We start from the raw sequence: 14,269 nt of genomic DNA on the forward strand, positions 1-14,269 counted from the left end.
TTCTGTTAGGGCCAATTACAAAAAGCCTTCCTCATCTTGTCTGGCAACATCTTTATAAGAAAATGGTTCTTCTTTGCTCCTACCTGCACTGTCCTAGCCCCATCCAGTCGCCTTCAGCCGCGGCTCCCTTGTTGGTGGCCCTCTCTCCAGGAGGCAGTGGTGGAAAAACGCTTGGAGGTTTGTGAGGAGCAACAACACAATCCAGGATGTTGTAAAATACGAAGTACATCAGCTGGAACATGACGAAATCGCTGTGATTTCCTAGGGAAGGAGGATAAGCTGGTTAAAGAAAGGCCAGGAGTTGTTGAGGAGGGGAAAATCTCCACACCTTTGAGCTAACAAAGAGCATTTCCCTGAGGTTTGTAAAGCGCTCTGGGGCCTGTCTGGGTGAAGGCCTCTGTAAGTCGTTCTGCTCGACTTCGCTGCGAGTCCAGACAGGTGTGCATGGCACGCAGGTTGTCATTTGTCCTGTGTCTCATTCATGGGCTGCGTGCCTCCTCTGCTTCCTGCTTCCCTGCCCTGGTGGCTCAGGCGTCGTCGCGGGGTGTCGTAGGATCTTACATTTCTGGAGGGCATCACTAGGCCCACGTGAAGGGAGCTCGGGCAGCTCAATCAGCACACCTCCATGGGATCATTCTTCCTTCTGGAAAACTGGGCCACATCACAGTGAAGAAGTGTGCTGATGAAACACAACTGGCGTTGTGTGTTTAAAAGGAAAATGGAGAAAGCGGTTGTTCTTGGTTCCTTGCTGTGGACCTGCCTGCTGTGACCCAGCCTGTGTGTCCAGAAGCACATGAATGAAATGAAGACGTTTGCTCAGCAGAGAGGTCTGTAACCAGGCATCAGGCATCGCAGAAAGCTGTTAAATTTGGTGGCGGGTCGCAGCTTTGTGTGTGTCTGTACCTGCAACATGGGCAGCATGGATCGGATTCTTGCTTAAAACCTAAAAGTGTGAAGAGGTGGTGCTGCCTTCTTGGCTTTGGGTGAAATCTTTCAAGGCATGTGTGGAGGTAATGCAGGACGAGTGCTGTGCTTGTTGCAATCAAACACATTCCCCAACATTTTCGGTGTGCTTCATTTTGCTGCGTGAATTTCTCATGCTTTGTGGTCATCATCTCCATGATGGCAAAAACGAGTGTATGGGCAGTTAGCGGAGAGAAGAGAACTTCTTTCTGGCTTCCTTTTGTCTCTTGGATTGTGGCTGTGCTCGGTTCTGCCAACACGCGCTGCGTCCACACCAGGAGCTGATACAATCTGTAGCAGCAGACGCTCTGTTGTGTAAAATTTGTTTCGGATCCCAGTGGCAGGAGCTTCGCCCCTGCCTCGTCCCTTGCTGCTGCTGGGGGCCAGCCCTCACCTCCCAGTGCTGCAGGAGCCCCGTGGGGTAGGGTAAGTGCAGGAACTAACAGAGAAGCCCCACACCTACCGTGTGCCTGTCACTCACTGAGCTGCATTCCCAAAGTGTGCCTGGCTGCCCTGATCCTCCAGAGCCCTCCCGGAGCCAGGCTGGGAATACGCAGCTTTCAGTGGGGGCAGCTCAGCGGGCCTGCCGAGTGCCAAATTAAACATAGGAATTGTTCAATGCTGTAATTCTGAATTTTCCCGTCAGGTGTATCTTCCTATTGCTGATTGCTATTGTTCTTTTACCATCTCAAACCTTTTCCTGTATCAAAAAACCTTAAACCCTGTAATTTCATGTGCCGTACCTAATTTTCTTTCGATAGTTTTGGGGAAAAACGGATAAAACCTTAGCACCGCTAAGGAATTTCTGCCCCGTAGTGCGCGGTGCCTGCATGTGGAGCAGCTGCAGGGCACGGAGCGTGGGGCTGCAGCACCTCCAGCTGCTGCTCCCACATCTCCTTCGTTACCTCCCTGTCTCACAAGCTGTTCATGAGAGTTCCATTTGGCCCCTCTTTGCCATGCATTTCTCTTTCGAAGAATGATTTTTAATTCCTTCCCCCTCCCCTTCTGTTTTGTTTTAATAGATGGGGAAGGAATTCCAGCAGGAAGGGGATTTGGGGAGGGTTTAAACCAAGACACGTATGTAATGCAGAAAAACATCTTGAGCTGTTAACTGTTCAGCATGCTTGCTGGGGATGGGCTTCCTTGGCTTCAGGTCCACGTTACGGTAACGCTTTGCTGCCAGCTGCTCGCGATGTGAAGGAGCTGCACTGTTGTACAGGGAGAATTTCAAGCTGCAGGCTCCTGAAAAGCAACGTGCTGGAAAGGGAACCGAAGGGCAGCAGTTAGCCAGGGCTGCTGAGTGCGATTCCCCTGGCAGTGAGCTCCTGGATCTCCTGGCTCCACGGCACAGAGGCCGGCGGTGGCACGAGGCATTCACACCCAACGTCACTCAGCCCGGCCCCGGCCGGCACGCTGGGGGGACAGGCAAATGTTGTACGTGGCTGAGGAAGGAAATTCAGGGACATGTTTGGGCTTGGTTTGTTTTGACTGAGAGAGCGTGCTGAGTGGCGCAGTTTGGCTTGTGCTCGGTTCAGAAAAGAAACACAAAGATAATTAAAGTAAAAACTGCGCTGCCAAACGCATCGCGCGTTGGGAGAGCAAACTTCTGGCACTCGGGGATTGTAGGTGACTGTTGCTAAGTCCTTTAGAGATATTTATAACCTGAGGCTTGATACCCAGGATGTGAAGTGAGCCAAAGAACTCTCTGGCAATAGCGTACAGATGAGTTGAATGGTTTCTTGCTGGATAAATACATACCCAAATTAACAAATGTTAAATTGGTTCAGGTTTTGTCTGCCTGGTATTTGTTTCAGCTCTAGAAAAATCTGGCAACTTACAGAATAGCACAGTTTAAGCAGTATTTTCATCTCCAAGTTGGTGATTGACTAATGTCAGTCTTCCTTCAGTGCTTCACAATTATTTGTCTAATTCTTTTTAGACATTTGCTTTAGTATAGCCTCGTGTAATTCCTACCCGTGAAGTGGCAGGCGTCTCAGATTTCTCACCAGAATATTTTAAGGCTGCTGTTGTACAGTCACATGGCAGGAAGTGTGCCAGTTCTTCAAAATGTGTAAGTAACGTTTTAATAAATGCAGTTTACATCTCTGAATGCAGTACATTTCATTATATTTCAGTGTTCATTTACTTAATTCCTAATCCACCTCTGTGGATGGTTATCCGTGGTCAATCAACCACTTGCCTTAGTTCTGTGTTACTCTCTTCTTACCATCCAGAGCTTTTTAAATTCTGTAAATGAGCCTTAGGAATCTCACTTTTCAATTGCAAGCAGTGTTTACGCTGTGTGTAAGTGTACGTAGTGTGTGTCAGCTTGTGTTACGTCCATGTGTGTAAAAACACACACGTGGATATTTCAGGGAGTCCTGGCTATTTGAAGTCTGGAAAGGGCGCATTGCACAGAGAGCTCGCTTTATAAACCGATTAAACTGGCATAAAAATGAAGTCATATTTATTTATTTACTTATTTTCTGTTAGCTTGGTGAGCTGGCCTGGCCTCTGAGGAGGCAGACAGCTCTGGAAGTAGTGTGGGGAAGAAATGAGGAGGGAGCAGGGGCAAGCCCCTAGGTTCCCTCCTGTCATCCCACCATACCTGACTTCAAAGCACCTTTGGGAAGCTTGCCCTGATCCTTGCATATTCCTGCACCTTTCTTCCAACATCTTTCTGGTTTGCTTCCCCTTTGAGCCCTTTGCCACCACTTCTCAGCGTGAGCACGGTTCCCATTCCCAAGGGACTCTTCCCAGCAGGACAGACTGCGCGTAAAAACCCCGAGGAATGCAAAAAAGGCATGGTTAATCCTTCTCGGTGGCGTAGGGCTGTCTGTCTGGCGTGTAGGAGATCTGAAGGACCCGTTTGAAACCTCTCGGAGCTGGGGAGGTTTGGTGTTTGACCCGCTGGCTGCGCTCCTTCCCTGCTCGCTTCCCTGTCCTGGGGATGGCTGCCTGGGATCGGATCTCTCTCCTTGGACCATACAGATTGAAGAATTTCAGGGGGTTATAACTTAAGCAAATTAGAGGAAAGAGCAAAAAAATAAATAAATGCCTAAGCAGGTTGATAATGCAGCAAATGAAATTCCCTTCTCAACGCATGGAAGGACTCGGGCTCCTTGGGGAGCTCTGAGAACATTTCCAACACGGCAAAACGGCGTTGTTTGTCTCTAACTTCATTCCACCAAATTGCTAACTATTTAGCTTGAAATATTGATATATTTAAACTATTTGGTTTAAAAGTTTAATGGCCATTTTCTGTCTTGGGCTTTATTTCCTACAGAGTTGTGAATTCCTTCTTCTCCCACGTACAAGAGCACTGAGAAACCTTAACTCAGGTGTTCTTTTTTCAGCCACCCATGATAAAATGATTTTGTTATCAGAATTTAATCACTTAATCAACGAGAAGTTGACTAAAAATAATGTTTTCCTGAATATTTCTAAAGTAAAAATACATTTTATGTTTTAAGGTGTCTTCGGATCATTCTGTCTACTGATGTTTGTTGATTTCTTCAATTTTATAATTAGGTCCTCCTGATTTGTGCAGAAGTGTGATAGGACCATACGTCTATTGAGCTGGACTCTTCCCACTGTAAATCATACACAAAAAGTTAATCTAGCAGGAATTTGTAAGAAAAAAAGGTCAAGATGCAGGTTTTGATAACACATTCATTTTACATCCTTGCATAAGAATGTTATTTTTAACTTTTTATTTTTCTAGTGGCACAGAGTAGGAACAGCAAACTGGGTTTAAATCCTTGGGGACATTTTTCAGTTTTCCCCAACGTTACTGTTTTTCTGCATACAGTCGATTCTATCAAACTAAATGCGAGTTTTACAGCAAATATTAATAGTGAAAGTATACTCAGATGGACTCTGAGTTTTAATGCTTCTGTTACTAGAGGGCTCAAAATTGTAAGTAATTTTCATAAATTTAAGCAAATGGTTTCTATTTTCTTTCCTTAAACCCCAAATACCACTCCACTTTTGCCATAGTTACTTCAGTCATTTATCTGTCTTGACCTTCCCCTGTCTGTAACAGCTGTTGTATTAAGTGGTGATGGAAAATGCTGGCCATGTATGCAAAATGAAATCCTGTGTTTGTCAGCGGTTACAGCAGTTGTACCTAACTGAAGTATTTAACTCCTGACCATACCAATTCCATATTGCTTTTGCTTAGTCCTCTCAAGAAGATGTTGGTAGCAATGTTATTCTTCGTTAGCTGGAACACCTTTCATTTAAGATTGAGCTGTACCTAACTGCTAACCAGACTGTTTCTGAACGATAATACCACAGTATTTGTGTCTGTGAATCGTGCTGCCATTGCCTTTTCCTAACAGGACAGCAGCTGTTGCTTCCTTACCCATATTTTTAAAGTTATCTCTATTCAGCTGTATGATACATGTTAAACGAATTTCAGAAAACCAGATTCTGATCCCTATTGTGAAAAGAGTACCCTTTTCTTGAGAAATCAATCAATAAATAAATTGCCTTTTGTCGTGTCTTCAGCTAGGACGTGCGTATTGCTCTTACCTGTATTTCTGGGCGTTACGACTCAGATGGATTTCTTGCTACTTTTCTCTGCTCCTGATCCAGCACATGCAATAATTTTCAGCACATGAATAGTCCCATTCAAACCAACCCGAGTATGAGCTTCAGTCAACTGGAGAAGGCATTTGCCACAATCCAGAAAAGCAGTTATATTTATGCACAAATTTAACTCTACCAGCAGTCCAATTGAAGGCTGGAGATAGATATGACACATTTGCTGAAATGGCCTTTTACTCTGCTCTAATAAATATTGCCTTTGCGTGAGTCTTCCTGTGCTCTAATCATATTCCCAAATACAGTTGTATTGGAGATCAATCTTAGGTTCCTTTGTTGAACTGCTCTATCCTCACCCATATTTAATGCGTGGTCTCATTTATGATTTCTTCTTCTGTGAGCACTTGACATGAATTTAGATTTATGCTTCATCTCAAATTTAATGCAGAGCCTTAAAATGATGCATTGTAAGGAACACGGGGCTGGAAAGCGCTGCCTAGGTCATTGAGTCTAGTCATCAGATGCTGAAGACACCAGGCACCATACAATCCTTTCCATCTTAAAAACAGTTAGATTTTTTTGTTCCTGCTACTCGGGTTATGCAAAAACCTCATTGATCTAATGGTTAGATGTATTCGTGGCCAGATGATATTCATTTGTTCTTCTGCCAGTGTTATGCTTCAGCTTAAATAGCTCTTCCCTTTCATTTAAGTTTAGCCATATATATGTGTGTGTGTGTGTGTGGATGTAAAAGCTCAGTGCATCAGAACACTGTCAGTGTTATATAATTTTTTCAGTTCCTGATCTGAAGCTTAATGCGTTTCTTCAATGACTAAGTATACTTGTTTTTTCCCTTTATAGCTTTACATGTGGTACACATGAAAATGAGGCTGAGAACGCGGAAGGCTTCTCAGCAGTCGAATCAAATCCACACGCAACGTGCTTTGAGGGCAAAGAGGAAACACTCGGAGGTGGAAGAGAGCTTACCTGTTGGCGGAGGAAAACCACAGAAAAATGAAACTGGCTTATTGTCTTCAATCAAAAAGTTTATTAAAGGAAGCACACCGAAGGTACAGTGTCAGTGGGTTTCTTCTTTTGTTTTTTAATTGGGTCATATTCAATTAATTTTGATTTTAAAATGCTTCTATTAAGAGTAAATAAAAATATGTAAATGGAAAGCTGGGGCTAAACCGCTAAATCTCATCTGCCTTGATACAAACAGAAACCTAAATTTACTAATTTTCACATGTTAAAACATGTCGAATGTAGGTTCTGAGAGAGAATTGCATGTATGGCTTTGATAGGCTGAATGCAACCTTGCAATTGCTTCCAAAATCTCATTTTTTTTTCTGCAAAGAGAAAGGCCAATCAAAAAAAAAAAAAAAAAGTCTTCATTCAGTCCCAGCAATGCAAATATTGATATTACTTAGCTGTAAATTTTAAAGAGTACCCAGGAAGTCATAGCACTGGTTATGAACTATATGGTTTAAAAAAAGTGATTTGAATGCAGAATAGTTTTCTGTTTTCTGAACTAAGTGTTGAAAAGATAACTTTGTAAATTTTAATTAAAGTAACAATGTAATCTTAAATTGTCAAAAATATAATGAAATTTAATCTTTAATATGTTGACTACTTATCATAAGAGTATTGAGGTACTGACAAAGAAATACAGTAAAAAGAAAATGCTTTAAACCACTTACATTTTCATTTAAGTCGGACAATTAAGCCATTTTACATTCAGCACCTATGTGGCACGACAGTGCAACATTTTGGCTGCAAAACCTCTGCAACAAAAAGCTGAAATCTAAGCAAAACATTTTATGTAGGAATTTCAAGATAAGAGAAATATATCTTTTTTTTTTTCGTTATTTTTTTTTTTTTTTTTGTCTCCCTAAGGTTTTGTTAACTTTCTCTCTTCCCCTCTTCTCTCTCCCAAATCTTTGAATTACATTTCATTCTTCTTTTTTTTTCTTGACAGTTTTTTTAAAATATAAAATGTCCACGTTTTTCTTCTGTTCCCTTTCATGTCCTCTCCTGTGTCTGTAGCAGGACTTGGAGTGGCTCCAGTGGCATTAGCATGGCATGATATTGATACTGCCGGGCTATCTTCCAAAGCGCTAATGACTTAACAAAGTAGTCTTGTGGCTGCCATGGAAACGTTATAACTCTGTGAGATAGTGTATGTGTACAACTTGCATAGTAGTTCATTTCTGGGTACGTTGAAATCTAAGTCACCACAGCGATTGTACGGATTTGTGGCAATAAATGTCTTCATAGCTAGTTTATTGTTACAATTTTGATGGTAGTCATAACTCATCTGATATTGTAAAGGTGGCTTATCGGAAATACTCCTTCAACAAACGGAACCTGAAAAAACATTATAGCTATTTAGGTAGAGAAACTAGAGCCTAACACGTGGCTGTAGGAATGTGGATGGTGATGGGTCTGATCTTGAGGTCTTTTCCAACTCAGAGCCCATGTGCAAGTCGGGGCTAGTTACGGAATACAAAAGAGTATTTATTATTTACAAAATGACAAGTCTGATCTACCTGAAAAACTGATGTGTGTATGCATTCAGGAAGTACTACAGTATACTGCAATAAGATTTCCACTGTATAAATCAAGGAGAATTGCAACCTTGTGTGTAATTTCATCTTTAAATTCTATTAACGAACTGCTTGAACTCTGACCTTGTAGTTTGTGATATTGTCACACCACTTCTTGTCTACTGATTTATGTTCTTATTACATCCGTGCTTATTATTGCTTCAGGGCTTGTTTATTGTTGGCTGTTTGTTTTTTTTTTTCCTTCCAGTCTGGTCCGTTGCACTCTTTTCCCCCTTTTTTGCCAAAGAATTTTTAGGAGTGGTAGAATTTTATTTTTTGTTTCAGGAAAATAAATTATTTCTGCAGTTTGGTTTGTGGCTTTTTACATGAATGCAGAACACCCAGAGGTACGAGGCTGGCCATCCTGGAACCCAAAGTCCTTTTTTCTCAGGACCGGTGCCACACGGGCAGAGCACTGAGAGCTTTCCCACACCATCACGATAGCTCCTGTTCTGGAGAGGGAAAGCGGTTTCTAGATTTACTGAATCTGTTGTTCCTCTGCTGATACTATGAGACAGATTCTGTGTTTTCATTGTGGTTTCTGTAATGTTCCTGCACTTGCTCTCCATAAAGAACGAGTCATTTTTGGATTTTATGCATAGCTTTTAGAAGTTAATTAATTTCTCTCTTTTTTTTCCCCATATTGAATTTGAACGAATGACCTGAAAGATAAGGTGCCTTGCTGTTCTTTTTATCAGTGAGCCATCTGTTTTCTCTCATATAGGATTTTATGGTATATACATTACCAGTAATTGCTCGTCGTAGTAATTGGATATTGTTCTCACCAAGGTTGTTGGTCAAGAAGAAACTGCCAGTAGGAAGCTTTGGGGATCAGTGGTGATCACATTCTTTGTCTTCTGATATGGCTGTCCATGCATTTCCATGTTTGCCAGTATTTCTTTTAGGTACTGTACTCTTAGCACGGCCCTTAAATTACTTTTTCTAAAGGATCAATTTACCTTTTTTTGGAGCATGCAAACTTTTTTCTTTTTAAAGATGTGAAACTGCTGCTCCCTGAAAGGTAATATTGTAAGTCTAAAGTAGAAATTTTAATTTACTTGAATATGCTTTGTGGCCTTTTCTTTTTAAATATTTAATTCAATTTATTTTGCTTTGTCTCACGTTTTACATTTCAGTGTACTGTATATGGCTGTATTTTAGATTGCCATTTTATTAAGATGTAATAGGTGCTTTGGGGCAAAATGGGAAGAAACCGGTCTTAAATATCTGTGCTACACGTACACACACGCTCAGAAAAAATATGCAAAAACGATCAGTTCTTTCCCATTCATGTAACTGCCACAGAGGAGAAGAGTAATTTTCTTAAAGGTAAGAAGAATCATGGGGTTACAACCCTTGCATATAATATTTGTAACAGCTAAGGTTTGCCATGTGCTATCTGATATGAGTTGAGTACTACCACAGTACATACTTAGAAACAATTTAGCAAGCCACTTTATGTAAGGATCATGGTGGGACATTTGATATTGGATATTATTATGCAGTTTACTTTCTGTATATTTTAACAAGCAGAGAAATGAAGTTTCTCATCATTCTAGTTGTCTTATTTCTACATTTCCTTAATGCCACAGCACCTAATTACAAATTGACTATCCGGTAAAATAGTATTTAAAGACAGTTTTTCTACAACAGAAATTCCAAGCACAGCTTTCTTTCCCAGTACTTAGCTATTTACCTTGGGTTGTGTCAGTTTGGATGAGTTTAAAATTCCAGCTGGGCAGATCCATGTTGTATGTCCTGCATCTGGAAGTGGAACAATAAATGGACCTTTGGTGGAACTTTCCCTAACAGCTAACATTTTCTGGTGGCATTCAGCGGAGAAAAAAGGCACTACTCAGTATCTTTCTTTCCCCTCTTTTCTGTTTTAAGGAAGAAAGAGAAAATCCTGCAAAAAGAAGTAGAATTGAACGCGATATAGATAACAACTTGATTACATCCACACCTCAAACAGGAGAAAAGCCTAATAAACAGATCTCCCGAGTAAGACGGAAAAGTCAAGTGAATGGAGGTTTGTAACTATTCTAATCATACGTTATTACAGTTGACTGGTGATTCAGTAGCCTTCCAGCTGTTAACTAATAAAGGACATTTCTCCAGGTGAAGGTTATTAAGAGTTTTGTGATTGACTTCAGTGTTAGCAAGGCTGAACTAATAGTACTGAAATAAGATTTCCAGGACTGCAAGCACAAGTTACAATGGATATGCCTGAGAGGGAATGTTTTATCCTAGTAAGAACAATTTCATTATGTGATAATGACTAGCTATTTTGGAACTATTTTTTTTTTCTAAAAGAAAAGAAGAGCCAATAATGATTATTTGATTTAGTTCTTCTCCCATTTTCTCACAAGAAGTGAAATAGGACTTCCCAGTTCATGACATTTGTGGAACTGACCTGGGTTCCTTAGATATTGAAAGCACTTGTCAAACATATAGCACATTTGTCAAACATATATTCCAACAAGGTTTCTGACATAGAATCATGGAAGAAATTAGGTTGTCAGGGACCTCTATAAGCCATCTGGGCAGTCCTCCTTTTCCTCTCCCAGCAAGGTGAATCCAGCTTGAAGAGAAGTCTGACGTTTGTAGTTGGATCAGGCTGCTCGGAGCCTTCTCCAGTCAAGTTCCGAATATCTCAAAGGATGGAGATTCTACAGTCTCTGTGGGCCCCTGTTCCAATGTTTGACCACCTCATTGTGAAAATAATTCTTTTTTCAGTATCTCTAATAATGTCACACAGAGATACATCCTGTTAGATAAAATATTCCATGAAATTTAAAGCGTCAGCTGTGGTTCCAGATCTGACTTAAAAAACACATTTTTAGACTCCTTTTCCTAAGGAAATGAGACTTCATGTGTTTGTGCTGCCTGTCAGTGTTCCTTCTTTCTCCCAATAACTTTAGAATCCGTTGTCTGATTTCTGCCAAGTTTGTCAGCAAGGCAGAGGTCTGAAAGATTTCATATTCCAACAATGTTTTCAAAATCAGTAGCTAAGTACAGGATGGAGCTCCAAATGAGGGACTTCAGCGATGGAAGGTTTATAATGTGAGAGAATTACCTGTTTGGTTGTTGTCAGATGTCTGTGTAGGATCATTTTAGGAGTATTTGATACTGTTAATTAGTTTTTTTGTGTCCTGGAGAGATAATAGGTATGCACTGACTTTGAGTGTGATGCATGCAGACAATGCTTAAAGATGAAAGGGAACCATTTACCTGAATAAAGTTGTCTGAGGGATGCACATACAGCACACTGAACACATTTTACTGTTACAGCAATACCAAGTTCTTAGTGAAGACACTCGGTATTAGTGAAAGCACTGAGTTGCAGCTGGCACACCCTACGTTTTATGTAAAAGCGACGGGAAGTGTGAAGTACTGGTGCAGCTCCATCAGGCTCAGCTGACAAAAAGGTTCTCAGCTCATGTGCACAAAATACATTTGCTTACTTCCATATGGACAGACAGCTCAAAGACTTGTTACTGTAAAGTAAATAACTTCTTTCATTTCAGTCTCAGAATTATGTCTTGGATCTCACCCATGAGATAGCAGTTTTTAGTTTTAGGATACGCTTTAGATGCACATTTATAGAAAACCTTTAATTGTTATGTGGTATGTTGTTGTAATAACTAAGATTTACTTAATTCTGTGTTCTTTGTTATCTGTCATAACAACTAAGAATTATTTTACTTCCTAATTGTTTTTGTGTGTGTGTTTGTGTGTATACATGTACGTATATGGGGAGTATAGTGAAGCATGGACTTGATCTTGTGAAGTTTAGAGATTCAGCCACTGGAGTTCCACTGACACTTTCTCCTGTTTCCATCTAGTGGAGCCCCACTGACACTGACATCTATTTGTTGTGAAGGGTGTGCAGCTTCGTAGTCTGCCTTCTGTCATCAAGCACATTTAGAGGATTAAAACTTCTGTTATCTGTTAATCTATAGCATATTTCTTATAAGCAATTATTGCTTCCTAATTTGAAATTCTTAAGCTTAAGATGGTGTTGAAAATTGGTATTTAATTTTTATGTTGTTGCTAAATTGCTACCTGTTTTTATTTTTTTAAGGAACTATTTAGGCTGATTGCTTTTGCCAATTAAGGAAAGTCAGGGAGCAGGAGGGATCTTTCCTATAGTGAAGATAATAACAATAAAAGAGAGGGTGTACTGTGAAAAACAGAAGCATGTATTATACTTCATAACTTTTCTTTTACAGAAGCTGGAAGTTACGAAATGACAAACCAACATGTAAAGCAAAATGGGAAATTAGAAGATAATCCTACCACTGGCAGTCCCCCACGAACTACGTTACTGGGGACCATATTTTCTCCTGTCTTCAATTTTTTTTCACCAGCAAATAAAAATGGTAAGCATTATTTTAAAAGCCAATAGTGTTAAAGCTAAGTGATAGATTTTTGATTATAAGAAAATGTTGCTTTGAGTGGCGGTACACTTTTCATTCTGATTTACAAACCACAGGTTACTGCAACCAGATAAAAGGCCTCCTTCACAATTCTTAGAAGGGTTGATCATTGTTAAAAGAAGCAATAAGCTTATATGCAGTAGAAAGTTTCTTTCTTAGGTGTAAGTATCTAGCAGTGTACCTTTTATTGAAACAATAAAATAAATACTGGTATTAAGATCCTTGTCCCAAACAGAAGGATGTTTTTCATTCTACTTTTGGTTCTTAATTTTGTAACATGAATCAGACACAGCCTCTCTTGGTTATTCTGTAATATATTTTTTGCTGTTTAGTGATGACTGTCAGTATTCTTTAAGTTGAGGTAGCTAACAGGTAATGACTATTAGTGTACTGAAATCTTAATTCAGGAACGTCAGGATCAGATTCTCCAGGACAAGCTGTTGAAGCTGAAGAAATAGTCAAACAGCTTGATATGGAACAGGTAGATGAGATTACTACAAGTACTGCAACGTCAACCAATGGAGCAGCTTATACTAGCCAAGCAGTGCAGGTCAGATCTGCTGTTAACAATGGTTTAGAAGAAGTAGAGGAAACAAATGATCGTGACCTGCCACCACTTACAGGTAAGAAATGTGTGCTTGCCTTCTACTCGAGTCCTAAAGCTGTAGATAGTTACTACTCCTAGGGAAATTCTAGCACCCCCATTTTGTATAAATTAATATTTCATGTTTGCTTAAAACATGCAAACAGTATTCATACCGATTTTTTTATCAACAAGCAAAACTTTTTTATGCACCGAAGACACAGCTTTTGCAAGGCTCATTTATTTCCTTTGAAACTTAGTTGACTTCATAACATTTCTTCAAATGAAAACAGACATCGAAGAATAAAGACATTTTTATTACTATTTAAACTACCCCCACACACACACATTAAAAATGTATCCCCTAGACTTGCTGATCACAAAAGAGAAATTTGCGGCATTTTATTATCATATATTAAAATAACACATTGAGATGAATAAAAACATAAATATCCTATATTAATTTTCCACATTTTCTTTGGAAAAACTCAACATACACAGTTATGGACAAAAGTTCCATATATATGGATATTCCATATCTATAAAATTCACAATCAACTCTCTGTGGAGGGCCTGCATCAAATTCTTTAGTTATCAAAATCTCATACATGCATAGGTGTTTCTCCTTTGACACAAATACCTTAGCAAATGATGGGTAGGAGCTGGTCAAGTGTATGGAACATGCATACAGGTAGTTCATATCACCAAAGGTTGTATGGGTGCCTTGCCCCGTAACATGGGCGCTTTTATTTGGCCAGATCAAGAAGTTCTGTGGGATGACGTGACGTTGAGCCCTCAGGAAAATTTGTGAGAAGGCATGCAGAGTATTTCGGATGAAATACGAGGACTAGCAGACTCCTGCTCTTTTTCACTGTTGTTTAAGGCACTCATGTATAAAATGCAAATTTACACTTTTAAAAACTGCACTAATAAGACTAGCTTTTGTGTTGTTTTATTTATTTATTGTTGTTGTTTTGTTTTGTTTGTTTTATTTTTGTTTTGGTTATTTTCATTGAATTTTAGCACCAGTATCTCCGGACAGTGGCTACTCATCAGCTCATGCAGAAGCCACCTATGAAGAAGACTGGGAAGTCTTTGATCCGTAAGTGGTAATATCTGTACTTAAAACA

The 14,269-nt window shown here is 39.9% G+C and overlaps 1 protein-coding gene across 1 annotated transcript in view; it reads left to right on the forward strand.

Annotated features, from left to right (window-relative positions):
* CTDSPL2 (CTD small phosphatase like 2) overlaps positions 1-14,269 on the forward strand; it is a 37,695-nt gene that overhangs the window by 9,518 nt on the left and 13,908 nt on the right. Inside the window, exons 2-6 of the mRNA XM_084532182.1 lie at positions 6,373-6,581; positions 10,008-10,146; positions 12,350-12,499; positions 12,964-13,179; positions 14,163-14,241. Coding sequence (XP_084388308.1) covers positions 6,390-6,581; positions 10,008-10,146; positions 12,350-12,499; positions 12,964-13,179; positions 14,163-14,241 — 776 coding nt within the window. The 5' untranslated portion in view covers positions 6,373-6,389. The remainder of the gene's footprint in view (positions 1-6,372; positions 6,582-10,007; positions 10,147-12,349; positions 12,500-12,963; positions 13,180-14,162; positions 14,242-14,269) is intronic.

Source organism: Aythya ferina (assembly GCF_964211825.1).
Source record: "Aythya ferina genome assembly, chromosome: 11".
Lineage (NCBI taxonomy): Eukaryota > Metazoa > Chordata > Aves > Anseriformes > Anatidae > Aythya > Aythya ferina.